The following is a 19,997-nucleotide window of genomic DNA, read 5'->3' on the forward strand; positions in this document are numbered from 1 at the left end:
TGGATAGTAAGGTCACCAGTGGAAGGTGCGGTGTCGGAACATCTCTTATAAACAGGATCGATTGAAAGGAGAACTTTATATCCAGGAAGTGTTAATGGTCTAGGAAGCCTTCTCTTGTCAGATGTAATAAAAAGTCGGTTAAACGATTGTGATAATTATTGGGAAAGAAATGGCTTTCTAGATAATATTGGAAAACTGATAATTCTTCAGAAGACAATTGTCTATATTTTGGGATGGCTAGAAGAATTTTTGTTCATCAAACAAGTTGTATGGACATTTGAGTGCGCTCATATCTCTGGTATTCTTTTTTTTGGTTGGGGTCATTTATTGAGGAGATCTGCACTCTACTAAAAGCTGGGAGGTATTACGTCTCTTTTTGGGTGGGGGTTTGAAATGCTGCATTTTACGGTATTTTTACGATTTTTTTTTACTTTATAAATCTATTTTTTTATATATTGCTATTTATATTAGGATACTTTCATATTTAATTCACCAAATGTGAATATCCCGATGTCTGTGTATGTAGTGAGGACATTTATTTGGAGGATCCTGGGTGACGTCAGAGACATGACCTCACCAGTAATGATGACGAAATGAAATCCAATGGTTACCCAAAAGAAGTGAAAAGTTGCTCTTTCTGATGAATAAAGAGCATAATCGAGCGGGAAATTTAAATCAAGGAACTGCTGTGGATTGGATGATTGTGAGCACAGAGGGGCGGACTTATTGTGACGTCTGGACACTCCCACCTCTAACCCCTCCCCGTTATTCTCCATCAGGTCCGCTTAAGCTGCATATAAAGCGAGGCTGGGTGCTTTTCCTTCATATTCGTCTGAGACACAAAGAACTTGGAGATGTCTGGTCGCGGTAAAGGAGGAAAGGGTCTGGGGAAAGGAGGCGCTAAGCGCCACAGGAAGGTGCTCCGGGACAACATCCAGGGCATCACCAAACCCGCCATCCGACGTTTGGCCCGCAGAGGGGGTGTCAAGCGCATCTCCGGTCTCATCTATGAGGAGACCCGCGGAGTGCTCAAAGTTTTCCTGGAGAATGTCATCCGCGATGCCGTCACCTACACCGAGCACGCCAAGAGGAAGACCGTCACCGCCATGGATGTCGTCTATGCCCTAAAACGCCAGGGCCGCACTCTCTACGGATTCGGAGGCTAAACCCCCAACATCCACCGCTTACCCACTTCACCCCAACAAAGGCCCTTCTCAGGGCCACCCACCTTCTCATACAAAGGGCTGATGATTCACAACTCAGACATGTCATTTCTAGATATTTATCGTAACAATAAGAACTTCCGCTAATTGTTTCAGTAAGAAATGGAATGGTGCGATGTCCAGCTGCCCATACACTCTGCTAAACATAAAGCAGATTGAACAATCAGAGATGTAAGAACCGGACAATATTATATGTGGAATCTTATTGGGCGGTCAGTAGATCTATAGGAGATTGTACAGTCAGCACTCGGGGTGATAATCTGAGTGAGGATAATAGTTTATGCTGGAACTGAACCTAAAAGTTAATATTTCATTATGAAAAGAATGGAGCTCACTCATACTGAGATGATTCTAGAAATAGAATGTTTCAAAGATGGAATGTTTGTGAACATTCCGATTGTGATACAGGAAGAAGAAATCTGTGCATCTGATATATGTACAAATTATATATCAGGAAGAGAGGAGATATAGTTCTACACAGATCTGATAATGAAACATGGAATCCTTTATTTCCCATCATATAGAAAGGTAGAGATCTATGAGAGAAGTCATCTCACTATCATGTTGTGGGGATTCTGCATTCTGAGGACTTAAAAGAGAACATATGTAAATGTTTTACATTATTTAATCTTCAGATTCCTCACTAAGCGGTGAAAATAGAACTATGAAGCGTTGATATTTCTCGGATAAATGTCGGATTTGGCGGTATAATGGGGCTGATTATTTCTCTGTAACGTTCTTCACAATTCAGGCGGACAAATTTAAAATCTGAGCCAATCAGAGCTGTGGGCGTTCCTTACATCCGCCAGTGATGTCTTTGAATATTTCACAGTAAATGTGATCTGAGGATTCTGTAGTAAAATCAAATCCTAAAACAATGTAACATTTCAATGATTTTTAAACTGCCTGGAATCAGAGGGACCGTTGATGAATGTTCCACAGAAGGGAGATTTTATATCATTCAGTGCCAGATCAGCCAATCAGGGAGGGTTGTAACTTTCCATACTATTCCGGCGGGAAAATTGAGCCAATCACAGTTCTGAACCTTTTTTCTTCCTTTACAGGAGAATCCTGACTTGAATGATATCGGAGTTTCTTGGGAAGATGATTGTTTGGTAATTGCTGATTTGTAGAATGCATTCAGCAGGAATAAAGGATGGGGAATGACGAGGAGTTCCTGGAGGGAGAGGAGAAAACTTTAGAAAGGAGATTCTCCAATAATGAGTTCTTTAGATGTAGGAAATGTTCTCACTACAAGTCCCCGGTATTAGAAGGGTTAATAAGCAAGTTGTTTGCTGTCAGAGGTATTTGTAGGAATGAAAAACTTCTTTCCTGCTGAGTGATAGATGTGATTTGTTGTAAGACACAGAATGAGGTATGAGGCTCTTTGTATGTAGATGTGGGTGGCTCTGAGAAGAGCCTTTGTTTGTGTTTGGTGAGGAGGGAGATTGTTGGGGATTACTTGGTCTTGGCGGCCTTGTGGCTCTCGGTCTTCTTGGGCAGCAGCACGGCCTGGATGTTGGGCAGGACTCCTCCCTGGGCGATGGTGACGCCCCCGAGCAGCTTGTTGAGCTCCTCGTCGTTGCGGACAGCCAGCTGGAGGTGCCGGGGGATGATGCGGGTCTTCTTGTTGTCGCGGGCAGCGTTACCGGCCAGCTCGAGGATCTCAGCGGTGAGATACTCGAGGACGGCGGCCAGATAGACGGGAGCTCCGGCCCCGACCCGCTCGGCATAGTTACCCTTCCTGAGCAGGCGGTGAACACGACCGACTGGGAACTGCAGACCAGCCCGGGATGATCGGGTCTTGGCCTTAGCCCGAACCTTTCCTCCTTGTTTACCGCGGCCAGACATTGTGAGATGAGAGAGACGTCAGACGAAGATACTTAATTCCTGTCCCCTTCCTTCTATTTATACAGTCACTTCTCTTACGTCACATTCTGTGATTGGTTACATTTGAAGCCATCCAATAGCTTTGTGAATTGCTTCTACACCAATCGGTAAACGAGGAAGGAAATCATTCCACCCCCTCCCCATCACATGACTGAATCCTCCAATAGAATAGCGAGGAGGGAGGAGCAGTGATTTGCATAGGACGCCTATAAGAGCAGCACATGAGGGCGGATCCAGCACACATTCCCTGCACACAGCGGAGAGAACATATTAACCCTTATCATGCCTGAACCAGCCAAGTCCGCCCCGGCGCCCAAGAAGGGCTCCAAGAAAGCCGTGACCAAGAGCCAGAAGAAGGACGGCAAGAAGCGGAGGAAGAGCAGGAAGGAGAGTTATGCCATCTACGTCTACAAGGTGCTCAAGCAGGTCCACCCCGACACCGGCATCTCCTCCAAGGCCATGAGCATCATGAACTCCTTCGTCAATGACATCTTCGAGCGCATCGCCGGCGAAGCTTCCCGCCTGGCTCATTACAACAAGCGCTCCACCATCACCTCCCGGGAGATACAGACCGCCGTCCGCCTCCTCCTGCCCGGAGAGCTGGCCAAGCACGCCGTCTCCGAGGGCACCAAGGCCGTCACCAAGTACACCAGCGCCAAGTAATACCCCTCCCCCACCCATCACCCCAACAACACACAAAGGCTCTTCTAAGAGCCACCCACATACTACACAACCGAGCTGTCATACAATCTTCATGTATCGTACAATGTATTACCTTTACAAGTTTTAGCTGTTCGGATAACAGAAAATGAACTCAAAATAACATCATTAATAATCTTGAGATGAGAAGTAGGTCGGTCAGACTGGAAGGGGAATGAATAAAACCTTCCTTCTAATCTCATCCTTCTTTATTGCAGAGATCGTCTCCCCTCTCTGGCTCTATACATTTCCTATTCCTCGCCTTGTACTGCACACACCCAACTGCTCTAATCACTTCTGCTACATTGTTACAATGAAAGATTCTCCGCAATCTCCCGCCTTACATTGTTCCTTCATCTAAATATAATTTGGGGAGATCGTGGAGCTTTTATTCCGCAACACAATGGGGGATAGAAGCAAGAAAAGTGAAACATTGTATCTGCTCAGTCATCTCAGATCGGCTAATCCGACACTGAATATTATTCATAGAAAATATCACTCTTTCCGGGACGGTCCCTTCACTTCCAGGAAATAAATATGTAGAAATATTATTGTTCTGTTTTGATTTTGCACATCAGAATACAGAATTGCTCTGTTATTGGATGTTTGTTATAGAGATCTATCAATGAAAAGTCTACGGAACAAATCTTTTCCAGGCTGAAAACTGAGAATTTTCGAATAGAATTCTTTGGATCCTCATGAATACATCGCTGACCAATGAAGGCTGATAATGAAACCGCTCACAGTTCTGATTGGCTTAGATCTAAAATAGCGATTTTCAAATTTCCCGCCTGAATTGTGAAAACGTTACAGACAAATAATCAGCCCGTTATAACACCAAATCCCACTGAGATCATCAGATGAGATATTTATCCGAGAAGTATCTTTAACACTTTATTTTCAGGCAGATTCATTGATTAGTACAGAATAAACTGAAATAGAATTGGAAGATTATAGAATAATGTAAAGCATTTCCATATGTTCTCCAGAATGCAAAATCCCCACCACTGCTACATACAGAAGATGATAGTGAGGCGACTTCTCTCATAGATCTCTACCTTTCTATGTGATTGGAAATAAAGTATTACATGTTTCATTATCAGATCTGTATATGATCGGGGAACTGGTCGATAATTAACGTTTCATCTTTCAGACATGACATGTAGCCGTTTCGGATTTCCCCCTTACATCCTAAAATAAACGAAAAGTGAAAGGACTGGTAGAAATCTGTAGTAATCATGACACTGCCAGATAAATATATACAACGAATCAATAAACACAGTTGTTTAATTTCAGTCCATTCTTTGTAACTAGAAATCAGAAAAATGTTAACAATGTGTCTAAGTAAATGACATTTTCTGCAGAGTATTGAATGGCTGTGACCCCGCCCCTTCCATCAGTCTTCCATCAGGTCAGCTTTTTCTTATAAGCAAGAATGCAGGCCTTTTTTTTTTTACCGTAATATTGTATAAATATGAAATTGTTATGATGTGTGACAGACGAATGTTTTCTGTGTAATCTTCAAGGAAGAATAGCGCCAAATATGAACAGGGAATGGATGAAGAGAGGATTTCTGTACACTTCACTGTTTCCTTCATTTCTGTTACTTGTGCAAGTAAAGTCTTCTTCTATTTATTGTTGTAGTCCCACCCCTCCCCCATATAATGTGAAAAATAAAATTAGGGTAATGCGAATTTTACTGACCCTACAACAGCTCCAGAATAGGTGGAAAGAAAATCATTCAATGTTGTCTCCATCAGATCATCACAAATATGTTTAAAAACGGCAAAATGTATTGCAGTTAGTGCTGAGCTCCGACTATGTCACCCCGGAGTCATCTACTGATCCATCAAACGTTTCTCTGCGCCTTATCATTGGATTATGGGTCCCATATCCCAACAATGTGTCTAATCTAAAGGATGGAGGGCAATGGACACCAAGGAGATCACCTGCTTATCTAAACTCACATCAATTCAATGTGTTATATTAAACTTTAAAATCATATAAAAAAAAACGTAATTGCTGTTAGGACGGACAGGTGTCATTATAGCACATTGTCCCCCCACCCGGATCACAATTTTCGGTGTCTAATTATACAATCAGATCTCCCAAACATGTATGTCTGACTCCATCTTAAAAAGAAGTGGGTGACTCTGAGAAGATCCGTCGGGTTTGGTAATATAAAATAAAAATGATTGGGTTTACTTGGCGGGCTTGTGGCAGTAATATTCGAGGATTTTACCGCTTTGGAGTAAATATTTGGAAGCTGAAAACCGACCCAAGTGACGTCATTTTGGAGGAAGATGAACAGATCTATGAATAGAACTTCTACAATGTCGGCTTTAGCGGTATAATGCGGCTGAATCTTCCTAACGGCCAGTAGAATTATGGCGGGAGATTTAAATATAGCAACACGGAGCCATCATAGGCGTGGTCTATTAATAGCCAAGAGGGGAAATAATTTCTGGAAATATGGAGTACAATGTGTTCTGACATTGGAGCTCTATGTAGGTGTGCGTGGTTTTGGTTGGAGGAGTTTAGCGGTGAGAAAGATTGGAGAGATGAGAGAATGATGTCCTGTGATCACATTTCCCCTCATTACTATTCACCTGTATTACAAGTCTGAGTGTTAATAATAAGAAGACAAAGTGTTTGCCTTTAGAGTGCCATTTACCTGACAGTAATAATACAATTTATCACATTAATAAAATATATCCTTATTTAAAAATAGAAATAAATACTGCGTATGTCCGGCTCTTTGTACAGAGATGTGGGTGACACGTTTGTGAGGCTTCAATAAATATATAATAGTCATAATAATTTATTTATATATATTCTATATTTTTTGCGGAGATCATCTCCACTTTCTGGCCATTTCCTATTCATCTCCTGGTACTGCACACACCGAAGTGTTGTACCTAGAATGACCGCAAGGTGGCAGAGCTTACTAAACTCTCATGCCTCACTCAAGCATTGCTACAATAAAAGATTCTCCACAATCTCCCGCCATAAAATTGTTACTTTGAATTTGGGAAGCTCGTGGAGCTCTTAACTCGCAATACAATGGGGATAGAAGCAAGAAAAACGAAACATTGTATCTACTCGGTCAGCCCAGTCAAATCTTTGTCTATTTGTATCTATTTAAAGAATCAGCAACAGATCAATTTACATAGCTAAATCCATGAGCTGCCTGATAGGTAAATGACACAAATATGTACAAAGTATCAGCTACATACAAATCTGATTACAATAATATCACCTTGGATAACAGTCCTTTATAGAAGTTAGAAGTAGAAAATTGTTCCACGGAAATGTTTAGTGCATTTATTGGTGAAGTTACATATAATCTCCAATCCTGGACCCCCCTCCTTCGCTCCATAACTCCCGAACATCACATAACCTCGGAGCTGAACAACAAACCTTATTAAATGCTCTTGGACCAAGGCTGGAAAATTAAAAAGTGCCCTTTTTAAATGTATAATTATTTATTTGTTATTTTTGTATTTAGATTTTTAAGTGCTTCAGAATAAAAATGAATGTTTGAATTTAGTCAACTAGAAAAATAAAACCGCTGAACACCCCCCCCCCCCCCAAAGAAAAAAAAAAAAAAAAAAAAAAAAAAAGGTTAATATCCTCAAAATTTTACAAAATCACAAAAAAAAAAAAAAAAAAAACACAAATGCATCAATTTTGCACCTTTAAAGCAGGTGCACCCACCAAGTAATGGAATCTTCAACAAGTGGTGTTTGAACCAATAATGTGTTAGTTTATAGACACTATTTAAGCAGCAAACAATATATTGCTGCTAACATTAATAGGTTACATCTGAATCAGGGCCATCTCACTGAATGGGCATGCTGGGCAGTTGCCAAGGGGCCCCACTTGCCCAGCACTAGTCCCAATTCCCATGTGCATCCCACCGCCAACCTTAACAGGTGGCAAGCGCCTGTCGTCCCTGCACTGCTGTTAGGCCACTTGGGCCGTGGAGAGGGAGCCCACAACTGCAGGAATGCCTGTCTACCTCCACTGGAACTGTTTGTGTTCACCAGACCCAGCCGCTGAACTTGGAAGCTGTCATTAGCCTGGCACTACTGTACCACTAAATATTGCCTTATCGATAATTTGCATTTTTATTCTCGTGGGTGATTGTGTAGGCAGTGCCCCAGTGCGCTGCATTGCCTGAGGCCCTTTAATGCTCTTAAGATGGCACTGATCCAAATTTCACATGTCAGAATTTAAAGTCCACAATAAAGTGACAGTACTCTAATAGTACTCAGTGGGCTTTGTATAGAATACACTGACTGGAAACATCAGGCTGTAAAGTAGTTGAGACAGCACTGATGAGGTCTATACTTAGACATACCTTTCCACTGTCCTTCTGTACTCAGTTAACAGCTCTTGATAGCCCTTCTCAAACTGTTCATGCCCTGTTTTCAGATCTATTAGGTTCATCTGGTCTGTAAGCTCCTCTGGTTTTAAGCATCTCCTCAGCTTGACCATTTCTCTCAGATTTTTCTTAAATGGGCCAACAACTATCTTTGTGATGTCTAATCTGTAAGGCCTGGATTTTTCAGGATCACTCATGCACAAAGCTGAAGAATTTCTTACACACATCTTGCAAGTTTTTTTTTTTTTAAATTGAAAAAAGACGTGTTTTAGGCCGAAAAAAACAGTGGTGCATCCGGCGGTTAAATAATTATTTCCAATATATAGCAGTTTACCAATGCATTTGTGGATTTTGGTGACCAAATCTGTGTTCTGGGTCCCCAAATCTGGTGTCCATACATAGCATAAATATATACTGTTAATGTACAGCAGTTAAAAGCTGCATTTTGGGGTGTTATTAAAAAAAGTTGCGTTTTAGGCCGAAAAAACAGTTGTGCACCCGGCATATAAATAATTAATTTCAATTTTACAGCAGTGAAATACACATTTTCTGTATTTTATTACAGAAATACTTGTTCTTGTTCCACAAACCACTTGTGCATACAGCGTACAATTATTATTATTATTATTTTTTACATTTCTGCATAGAAATTGAGAATCATTGTATTTTGGGCTCTAAAAACATTAGGCTGGGTCCACAGAGCATTTTTATGACACGGGCACTGCCTTAGTGAACATAATTGTTGACTACTGCCAGGTAAATTGACACCGGAGAGAGACAAATCTTTCAGCTTGGTGGGTGAATGCAAATAATGAGGAGAACATCAAATAAGGGACGTGGGTATGGTCGTGGTGGTGTTGGTGGAACTCCTGTTTCTGGTAGAGGACGTGGCCGTTCAGTGCCAACTACCGCTCCAAGTCAAACACCTTCCTCTAGTGAGAGTAGGCGACAGAATCTGCAGCGTTATTTGATAGGCCCAAATGCCGCTCTATGGATGGTGAAGCCAGAACATGTACACCCGATAGTAGATTGGGTAGCTGATAGTGTTGAGCGAACACGGACTGTATTATTCGTGTTCGTACCGAATAATTGGATTTTTGTTACCCGAACACGAACACGGACACTTTACTGTATATTCGGGTAAAAATCCGTGTTCGGTCGTTTTATTTCCGGGTTTTGCATGCTTTGGCGCTCTTTTCATGGCGGGCTTTCAACAGCCAATCAACAATTGTTTAACTGGTGTGCCTTAAGCCATCCCAGCCATGCCTGCAAATGTCTCAGTAGCTGTGATTGGCCGTCTGAAGCATGTGACCAAGTCTTTATAAGTTCGAGGCAGCCGCAGCGGCGTCATTATGCTGCTTAGATCAGGGACAGAGCACACATCAACGTGCTGGCTGCTGATTAGGGAAAGATAGGCAGGAAAAAACCATTTGTGTCCGGATAGAATTGAGGGACAGGTCGGAGTGTTTAGGCAGGGCGAGTTGTAGGCATTTTAGGGATAGAGTCTGCTGAATTATAGGGTCAGTGTCTTCTGCAAACTACAATCGATATTGCTGTGTGGGGGGTGGGGTCTGCACTCAATCCTGATCTACGATCTCTTCTCAATCCTGTTAGGGAGAGGCTGCTGCTGAATTTTAGGGTCAGAGTGTTCTACAAACTACAATCGATATTGCTGTGTGGGGTGGGGTCTGCACTTAGTTCTCCTGATCTACGATCTCTTCTCAATCCTGTTAGGGACAGAGTCTGCTGAATTTTAGGGAAACTGTGTTCTACAAACTACAATCGATATTGCTGTGTGGTGTGGGATAGGAGATAGGCAGGTGTCAGTGATCCACATCCATTTTTCTGTGTGTGGGCTGCAGTGAACACAATCTTTTTGGGGTGCAGTGAACACAATCCTTTTGGAGTGCAGTGAACAAAATCTTTGTGGGGTGCAGTGAACAAAACCTTTGTGGGGGTACAGTGAACACAATCTTTGTGGGGTGCAGTGAAGACAATCCTTGTGGGGTGCAGTGAAGACAATCCTTGTGGGGTGCAGTGAACAAAATCTTTGGGGGGTACAGTGAACACAATCTTTGTGGGGTGCAGAGAAGATAATCCTTGTGGGGTGCAGTGAACAAAATCTTTGGGGGGGGGTACAGTGAACACAATCTTTGTGGGGTGCAGTGAACAAAACCTTTGTGGGGTGCAGTGAACACAATCTTTGTGGGGTGCAGTGAAGACAATCCTTGTGGGGTGCAGTGAACAAAATCTTTGGGGGGTACAGTGAACAAAATCTTTGTGGGGTGCAGTGAACAAAACCTTTGTGGGGTACAGTGAACACAATCTTTGTGGGGTGCAGTGAACAAAACCTTTGTGGGGTACAGTGAACACAATCTTTGTGGGGTGCAGTGAAAACAATCCTTTTGGAGTGCAGTGAACACAATCTTTGTGGGGTACAGTGAACACAATCTTTGTGGGGTGCAGTGAACAAAACCTTTGTGGGGTACAGTGAACACAATCTTTGTGGGGTGCAGTGAACACAATCTTTGTGGGGTGCAGTGAACAAAACCTTTGTGGGGTGCAGTGAACACAACCTTTGTGGGGTACAGTGAACACAATCTTTGTGGGGTGCAGTGAACAAAACCTTTGTGGGGTACAGTGAACACAATCTTTGTGGGGTACAGTGAACACAATCTTTGTGGGGTGCAGTGAACAAAACCTTTGTGGGGTACAGTGAATACAATCTTTGTGGGGTGCAGTGAACAAAACCTTTGTGGGGTACAGTGAACAAAATCTTTGGGGGGTACAGTGAACACAATTTTTGTGGGGTGCAGTGAACAAAACCTTTGTGGGGTACAGTGAACACAATATTTGTGGGGTGCAGTGAACAAAACCTTTGTGGGGTACAGTGAACACAACCTTTTTGGGGTGCAGTGAAGACAATCCTTTTGGAGTGCAGTGAACACAATCTTTGTGGGGTGCAGTGAACAAAACCTTTGTGGGGTACAGTGAACACAATCTTTGTGGGGTACAGTGAACACAATCTTTGTGGGGTACAGTGAACACAATCTCATACTTCTGAAGCTTTGAGGGTGCTGCCTGTTCTATACTCCTCCTCCTCCTCCTCATCCATCCTTTTAGGTGTACAAACAATAGTAATTGGGGCCTAGTGTGCTTCTGTACGTGTGAAAAACATACACTTTTTTTTGATCATATTTCCTATTCCGCTATTCAATAAAAACCTTTGGGGCTCAATTAAATTGCGGAATATTCTGTGTCGGTACGTGTGAGATCCACCTTTCCAAGTTTTTGGGGTTCATCTCATACTTCTGAAGCTTTGAGGGTGCTGCCTGTTCTATACTCCTCCTCCTCCTCTTCCTCATCCATCCTTTTAGGTGTACAAACAATAGTAATTGGGGCCTAGTGTGCTTCTGTACGTGTGAAAAACATACACTTTTTTTTGATCATATTTCCTATTCCGCTATTCAATAAAAACCTTTGGGGCTCAATTAAATTGCGGAATAGTCTGTGTCGGTACGTGTGAGATCCACTTTTCCAAGTTTTTGGGGTTCATCTCATACTTCTGAAGCTTTGAGGGTGCTGCCTGTTCTATACTCCTCTTCCTCATCCTCCCTTTAGGGTAGGAAAAAATTTAATCGGGCCTAGTCTGTGTTTGTACGTGTGAGATACACAGTTTTTTATCCTATTCCGCTATTCAATACACACCCTTTTGGTGTAAAAAACATTAAATTGCGGCATAGTTTGCATATTTGACATTTGCATATATTGTGCCTTGTTGCGCTGTTTTGAGTACTCCACCAACATGGCCAGTGGCAATGACGCCGTTCTCAGCTTAACTATCCCACTTCTATGCCTCCTTGAAAAAACAATTCGGGCAATGATGGAAGAGGATGTGGCACAGGATGAGGAGGAGGAGGAGGAGGATGAAGAGGTAACATTTCAAAGGCTTTCAGGGCAGTCATTCGCAAGGGGCTCCGAGGGTGGGTTCCTGCACACACAAACGCCAGGGACACAATTGTCCAGCAGGGGCACAGTTCTGGAGGATGAGGAGGATGAGGAGGAGGAGGAGCTGGAGGAGGAGATGGAACCATGTTCACAGCAGGGTGGCACCCAGGCCAGCTCATGGCCATCACTGGTGCGTGGCTGGGGGAATACAGAGGACACGGACGATACACCTCCCACAGAGGACAGCCTTTCTTCGCCTCTGGGCAGCCTGGCACACATGAGCGATTACATGCTGCAGTGTCTCCACAACGACCGCCGAGTTGCCCACATTCTAACTTGTGCTGATTACTGGGTGGCCACGCTGCTGGATCCCCGTTACAAGGACAACGTACCGTCCTTAATTCACTCACTGGAGCGCGATCGCAAGATGCGCGAGTACAAGCGCACACTGGTAGACGCGATGCTGCTGGCATTCCCATCTGACAGCGGGGCCACAGTGGAAGCACAAGGCAGAGGAGGAGGAGGAGGAGGTCGCCAACTCAACCAGGGCACCGCCAGCACCTCAGAAGGCAGGGTTAGCATGGCCGAAATGTGGAAAAGCTTTGTCAGCACGCCACAACAAACAGCAGCACCAGCAGCTCAGATGGAACGTCTTAGCAGGAGGCAGCATTTTACCAACATGCTGGAGCAGTATGTGTGCACACGCCTACATGTAGTGAATGAGGGGTCTGCCCCCTTCAACTTCTGGGTCTCCAAATTGGGCACATGGCCTGAGCTTGCCCTTTACGCCTTGGAGGTGCTGGCGTGCCCTGCAGCCAGTGTATTATCTGAACGGGTATTTAGCACGGCTGGGGGTGTTATAACAGACAAGCGCAGCCGCCTGTCCAGAGACAATGTGGACAAGCTCATGTTCATTAAAATGAACCAGGCATGGATCCCACGGGACTTTTCCGTACCTTGTGCAGAATAGCAATGGATACCGACCTTACCCAGCCATTGTTCAATTTTTGCTCTTTCTCACTCTTTTGGGGTGTACCCTCATTTAAAATTTGTGAAAAAAAGCAGTGTTGGATACCTCGTCCTCCTCCTCAGGGCCAGATTAACGTAGGGGCTATTGGAGCTGCAGCTCCATGCAGGCCCCTACCTTTTATATAGGCCCCGGGTTGGCCATATTCACTGTGACCGCTCTTCTGTCACTTGTAAACACAGAAGTCTGGCTTCTATGCTCGCTTCCCCAGGCAGCACCCTCAGAACCTCCCCACACAGCGCGAAGGCCGGACAAGGAGGGACAGTTGCCGATGCATGGATGTGTTTATGGGCTTCAGAGACAGCATCCCATGTTGAATTAGGCATGCATGGCTGAACCCTTCCTCCTCTGGGTGCATGCCAAGGCACGGCCCTTAAGGCCCTTCAAAATCCTCAGCACCAAGACCATGATGCTCTTAATCCGGCCCTGGTCCTCCTCCACCGCCGCTTCCACCTACACCGCCCATAGGTGTGCGCAGCCTATTGCATTAGGGTGTGCACCCCAAAGTTGAAATACACATGCATGTGTTTGCCTACATGTACATGGCCCCGATACATTACTCTCCCTGCTGGCAAAGAGAAATAGAGCAGAGCAGGTGCGAGGGAGATCTTTCCCATCTCCTCACTGGCAAACAGAGCGATAATGCTATGTGCCCTAGGTGATTAGGGTGTGCCCAGGTACACCAGGCACACCCTGTGCGCACGCCTATGACACCGCCACATCCACCACCACCTCAACCTCCCTCCTACTCCTTATGGGCCTCGTCCTTCAGAGATGAAGAACATTGTTTTATTTTTCTGTTTTTTTTTTTGTTGTTTTAAGTTATTTCCCTATCCACATTTGTTTGCAGAGCACTTGCCATGCTCTTAACTACGTTTTGCTGCCATTTGCAGCACTCTAGCCCTTTCCATTGGTGTTTTAGAGCCATTTTAGTGCCTTAAAGTTCGGGTCCCCATTGACTTCAATGGGGTTCGGTGTCCGGGAAAAGTTCGGTAAAAGTCCGGGACACGGACCCGGACTTTTTTTTAAAGTTCGGCCGAACCCGTCGAACACGGACATCTAGGTGTCCGCTCAACCCTAGTAGCTGACAGTGCCTCCAGTTCCTTCACAGTATCTAACACCCAGTCCTCTGCAGAAAGCTCAGAGTTGGCACCTGCAGCTCATGCCCATCAGTCTTCCACCTCACTCCCTTGCAAATCAGCCAAGCAGTCAGAGCCCCAAATCATGCAGGAAAGTCGTATGCTTTTTGATGACTCTGTTGCCAGGGTTTTTGCTGAACCACTTTTGTTGCATGATAAGGACATGGGAATATCTTCACAAAACGCCTCTGATGATGACGAAACACAGGTGCCAACTGCTGAGGCTTTCTGCAATGTGCAGACCGACGAGAAGGGGAGGGGTCATGAATGGGTGGAAGATGATGTGGAGGATGATGAAGTCCTAGACCCAGACTGGACTGAAGGTCGTGGTAGTGAGGCGTGCAGTTATGAGGAAGAGGCAGTGGTCGCACAGAGGCAACAGCACGGCAAAAGAGGGAGCAGGGTGCAAAAGTGCAGCGGGCATTCCAGAGACAGTACGCCTGCTACTGTCCACCGCACCCAGGCACCAAGTACACCAAGGCCTGCTCCAAGGAGTTTATTGGCATGGCAGTTCTTCACACAATGCCCTGACGACAAGAGATGAGTGGTTTGCATGTTGTGCCATCAGAGCCTGAAGCGAGGCATAAACGTTCTTAACCTGAGCACAACCTCAATGACCAGGCATCTACATGCAAATCATGAACTGCATTGGAGTAAACACCTTAAAAACAAGGAACTCTCTCATGCTCCTCCTGCTCCCTCTTCTGCTGCTGCCCCGTCCTCTCCCTCCACCTCTGGCGTCACCGTGACACCTGGCGACCAGCAAACAGAGGATGTTCCACTAACACCACCACATACGACACCATCACCAAGCATCTCCAACATGTCACACGGCAGCATTCAGCTGTCAATCTCCCAAACATTGGAGAGAAGGAGGAAATACCCACCTACCCACCCTAAAGCCCTGGCCCTGAATGCCAGCATTTCAAAATTACTGGCCTTTGAAATGCTGTCATTCCGTCTGGTGGAGACGGACTGTTTCAAACAGCTGATGGCGGTGGCTGTCCCCCAGTATGTTGTTCCCAACCGCCACAAAATTTCCAGGCGAGCCGCCCCTTCCCTGCACAACCAAGTGGAGGATAAAATCAAGTGTGCGCTATGCAACGCCATCTGTGGCAAGGTCCACATAACCACAGACACATGGACCAGTAATCACAGCCAGGGTTGCTATATCTCCCTAACTGCACACTGGGTAATTGTAGTGGCAGCTGGGCCCGAGGCGGATGGCGGTTTTGTGCATGTCCTTCCACCACCGAGGATCGCAGGGCATTATTTGTTGCATCCTGTTGCTTCCTCCTCCTACTCCACATCATCCTCCTCCTCCTCCTACTCCTCATATACCACCCCCACATCCGGTCATCGAAAGAACCTCACCCCCAAATTCAACACAGCCCAGGGTAAACGTCAGCAGGCGATTTTAAAACTCATGTGTTTGGCTGACAAACCGCACACCACTCACCGCACAGGAGCTTTGGAGGGGCATAGAACAGCAGACTGCTGACTGGTTGCTGCCGCTGAGCCTCAAGCCCGGCCTGGTGGTGTGTGATAATGGGTGAAATCTCGTTGCAGCTCTGGGACTAGCCGGTTTGACGCACATCCCTTGCCTGGCGCATGTTCTGAATCTGGTGGTGCAGAAGTTTCTTAAAAACTACCCAGACATGTCAGAGCTGCTGCTGAAAGTGTGGTCCATATGTACGCACATTAGCCCACATGGGTCTACCTGACAGCTAATTACGTAGCATTCTGTGGCTGAAGGTACATTAGGCATTCACACAGTATATACAGAAGCAAGTGTCGGCCTGTATAGGCTGCAAAAATTATCTCACATGGTTTGAACTGACAGTAAAAAACTTAGTTTTTGATGGCTAGAGGTACGGTAGGCATTCACAGTACACAGAACTGTAAGTGTCGGACTGTATAGGCTCCAAAAATTAGCTCACATGGTTTGAACTGACAGCAAAAAACGTAGTTTTTGATGGCTAGAGGTATGGTAGGCGTTCACAGTACACAGAACCGTAAGTGTCGGCCGTTATAGGCTCCAAAAATTAGCTCACATGGTTTGAACTGACAGCAAAGAACTTAGTATTTGGTGGCTGGAGGTACATTAGGCATTCAAAGAAAAAAATAATTGCTGGCCCTGAAAGGCCCCCAAAATAGCCATTCAATGGACATGAAATGCCTTTTAATGCCGCTGTATGTAGCGAAGCCAAGGACCAGGAATTGTTGTGGGTGGAGAAATTTCGATGTAACCTGGTCTACTGGTCACATGTGTTGAATTCCTCAGAGATCCATGCCTCATTCATTTTTATAAATGTAAGGTAGTCTACACTGTCATGAGCTAGGCGAGTGCGCTTATCGGTCCCGATCCCCCCTGCTGCGCTGAACGTCCTTTCGGACAGGACACTGGATGGGGGGCAAGCCAACATTTCCATTGCAAATTGTGCAAGCTCTGGCCAGAGGTCAAGCCTGCCCACCCAGTAGTCCAGGGGTTCATCACTCCTCAGAGCGTCCACATCGGCCGTTAACCCGATGTAGTCGGACACCTGTCGGTCTAGGCGTTCCCTCATGCTGAATCGGGAGTACAGCTGTCAATGGTTCGGCTGAAAGAAGGATCTCATATCTGAAGTGACCAAGACATCTTCCAACTGCCCTCTTCTTGCAGGCGCTGTTGGATTGTTACCCGCAACTGTCTCTCTGTGACTGGAAATTCCTCTGCCAGCGCACGGAAAAGCAGAATGCAGCATTTCCCGCAGCAAGGCCTGGAAGTGCTGCATTCTGACCGCCCTCTGTGAATGTGGTAACATTTCCGCCATTTTGTGTTTGTACCGGGGGTCTAAGTACGTTGACACCCAGTACATGGTCCCTGACCTTTTTTGCATTTTATACGGGGGTCCCCCTTAAAACGCTGCAGCATGTAGGCCCCCATTCCCACTAAACTGGAAGTGGTATAGTGGCCTGCTTCCAGCTCATCATCCAGGATAATGTCATCCTCGTTCTCCTCCCCCCATCCACGGATAACACCAGGGAACCCAGAAAGGTTTAAAGCATGCTCTTCTTGCTCCTCCTCATCCCCCCCAGCACCATCCTCCTCCTCTGACTCCTTTTCAGACTCCTGCTGTTGATTTGTCTCAGATGGAGTAGCACCCCCTGGGAATTCATTCAACATTGCGACTTCCTGATCTTCCTGCCCCTGCTCCTCGACGGCTTGATCAATGACACAACACAGTGCACGCTCCAGAAAGAAGGCGTAAGGTATTATGTCATTTATGGTGCCCTGGCCATGACTGATCAGTTTGGTGATCTCATTGAATGGCCACAGAAGTCTGCATGCGTCCCGCATGAGCAGCCACTGGCGAGGTGAGAAAAAACCCAAGCTCCCCAAAACCTGTCTTGCCGCCGAGTTCGAACAGATAGTCATTAATTACAAGTTTCTGCTGGAGCAGCCTATCGAGCATATGCAACGTTGAGTTCCATTGTGTCGGGCAGTCACAAATAAGACGCCTGAGGGGCAGGTTGTGTCGCCACTGAATCTCAGCAAGGCGAGCCATGGCTGTGTAAGATCTTCGGAAATGGCCCGAGATTTTCCTGGCCTGCCGCAAGACGTCCTTGACCCCAGGGTATTTAACAACAAATCACTTCACCACCAAGTTCAGGATGTTTTTTTTATTTTGGCCTGTTTCAGCGTGCTCAGCAGATTGGCACAGTTGTCGCACACCACTTTACCAACTGACAAATTCAGCAGTGTCAGCCACTGATCTGCCTGTGAACGCAAAGCTGAAAGGAGTGCATGACCAGTGTGGCTCTTGGCTTCCAGGCACTAGGGATGATCGAACGGTTCGGGTCCACCATCGGTTCGGCCCGAACATTGGGTGTTCGAGGTTCGGCCGAATTTAGAACTTTTTGCCCAAAAAGTTCGGAATTCGGCAACCAGAACCGCCCAAAATGCAATGCTTCAGGAAATGGGCTTTAAAAGCCCGTGATTGGACCAGAACCATTAGCAAAAGCCAATTGAGGGGGCAGAAGAATGCTAGGAATGTGATTGGAGTGACTAGGGGGTCCCTAGACCAATCATTAGTGAATACGCCCCCCAGTATATAAGATCGCCCCCGCCATATTCCCAGCATTGTTATACTGGACATGGAAGAGAGTGGAAGCAGTTCTGTTAATTTTACTTTAAAAGTGTCATTTAGCTATTTTTAGTGTGAGGAAAGGGATATCTAGTGTAGTTAGAGTGCTCCTTTACACTTAAGTTAGCTTCAAAAATTTAGTTTCTGTAGGGAAAGTGTTAAGTGTCAGGGGACCGTAGTGTAGTGTAGGGTTAACTGACAGTGACTGCTATGGCAGGGTGACAAAACCCTTCCATAGCAGGGTGACCGCTATAGAGAAATGATCATTTCTCTGCTTCGGGACAGGAATGTGGCTTCTCACCAGCAAGCATTTTTTAATGCTGCAGGGGCTGCCACTGCCAGTGCTTTTTTGAGGACATGTTTGATGTCAGACATGACATCTGAATATGTGTATAGGGGGTATATATAGACATATATGTCTGAATATATACCCCTAGACATATATAGGTGTGATAGTAGCAGAAATAAATGCTTGCGCTAATGAAATCATTTACAGTAATATATTTCTGCTACTATCACACCTATATATGTCTAGGGGTATATATTCAGACATATATGCCTATATATACCCCCTATACACATGTTCAGATGTTTTGCCTGCCTCAAAAGAACCCCAAAAAATGCCAAAAAAACGCTAGTGTCAAAAAAAAAAATGCCCAGGTGTGTTTTTGCTGGCATTTTTTGGGGGGTTTTGGAGGCAGGCAAAACATCAGAACTTGTGCACAGTACCACTATACACAAGTTCAGATGTTTTGCCTGCCTCAAAAGAACCCCAAAAAATGCCAAAAAAAAGCTAGCGTCAAAAAAAAAATGCCCAATCTTTATGAAGCTCATGTATGTTCCAATCTGCTATTTTAGTAAGGTGACAGGCGGCGTAATAGTTATACAGGTCAGGAAGGCCAATACCTCCTTTAGATTTTGGCCTCGTGAGAATTTTATTAGAGATGCGGGGCTGTTTGTCCCCCCCACAAAAAGGCAGTGCTGATACGACGGTAGGTTTTGAAGAAGGATGGGGGGAGCAATATGGGGATCGTTTGGAGGACATAGAGGAGGCGGGGTAGAACATTCATCTTTAGGACAGCCGCCCTGCCGAACCAGGGCAGCTGCAGCTTGGACCAGGACCGGAGATCTTTCGATATTCGTGCAATGAGCTGTGGAAAGTTACGATCGAATAGGTGTTGGAGATTAGATGGAATTTTGATGCCCAGGTAAGTGATGGAGTCCGATTTCCACGCAAATGACAGCGCTTGACTTCCGATTGGGGTAGGGTGACATTCAGCGCGAAGGACTTGGAGAAATTAATCCGAAAGTTGGAAAGAGAAGCGTACTTGTCGAACACTTTGAGGAGTGCAGGCAGAGTCGTGATGGGGTCAGTGAGAAACAACAGTAGGTTGTCTGCATAAGCGGCGATCTTGTATGTTCCGTCAGCGAAGCGAACCCCGTGAACTGTGTCGGTTTGTCTAATCTTGTGGAGAAGGGGTTCCAGTGTCATGATAAAAATCAAGGGAGACAAAGGGCACCCTTGTCTAGTACCATTGGAGATATGGAAGGCACTCG

The 19,997-nt window shown here is 45.4% G+C and overlaps 3 protein-coding genes across 3 annotated transcripts; 2 read left to right on the forward strand and 1 right to left on the reverse strand.

Annotated features, from left to right (window-relative positions):
• Window positions 1-854: 854 nt before the first annotated feature.
• LOC309543956 (histone H4) lies at window positions 855-1,166 on the forward strand (the record flags this gene model as incomplete). Its single annotated transcript, XM_082276362.1, has 1 exon — window positions 855-1,166. One exon carries the CDS (start codon window positions 855-857, stop codon window positions 1,164-1,166), a length of 312 nt encoding a protein of 103 aa, XP_082132488.1.
• A 1,515-nt stretch (window positions 1,167-2,681) lies between these two features.
• Window positions 2,682-3,074, reverse strand: LOC309543949 (histone H2A type 1-like; the record flags this gene model as incomplete). Its single annotated transcript, XM_082276355.1, has 1 exon — window positions 2,682-3,074. The coding sequence occupies one exon, from the start codon at window positions 3,072-3,074 to the stop codon at window positions 2,682-2,684; it is 393 nt and encodes a 130-aa protein (XP_082132481.1).
• Window positions 3,075-3,395: 321 nt separating this feature from the next.
• Window positions 3,396-3,776, forward strand: LOC309543947 (histone H2B 1.1; the record flags this gene model as incomplete). The annotated part of the gene is made up of 1 exon (XM_082276353.1): window positions 3,396-3,776. The coding sequence occupies one exon, from the start codon at window positions 3,396-3,398 to the stop codon at window positions 3,774-3,776; it is 381 nt and encodes a 126-aa protein (XP_082132479.1).
• Between the last annotated feature and the right edge of the window lie 16,221 nt (window positions 3,777-19,997).

This window comes from Pelophylax lessonae, assembly GCF_965119305.1.
Source record: "Pelophylax lessonae genome assembly, contig: HAP1_SCAFFOLD_529, whole genome shotgun sequence".
In the NCBI taxonomy this organism is placed as follows: Eukaryota; Metazoa; Chordata; class Amphibia; order Anura; family Ranidae; genus Pelophylax; species Pelophylax lessonae.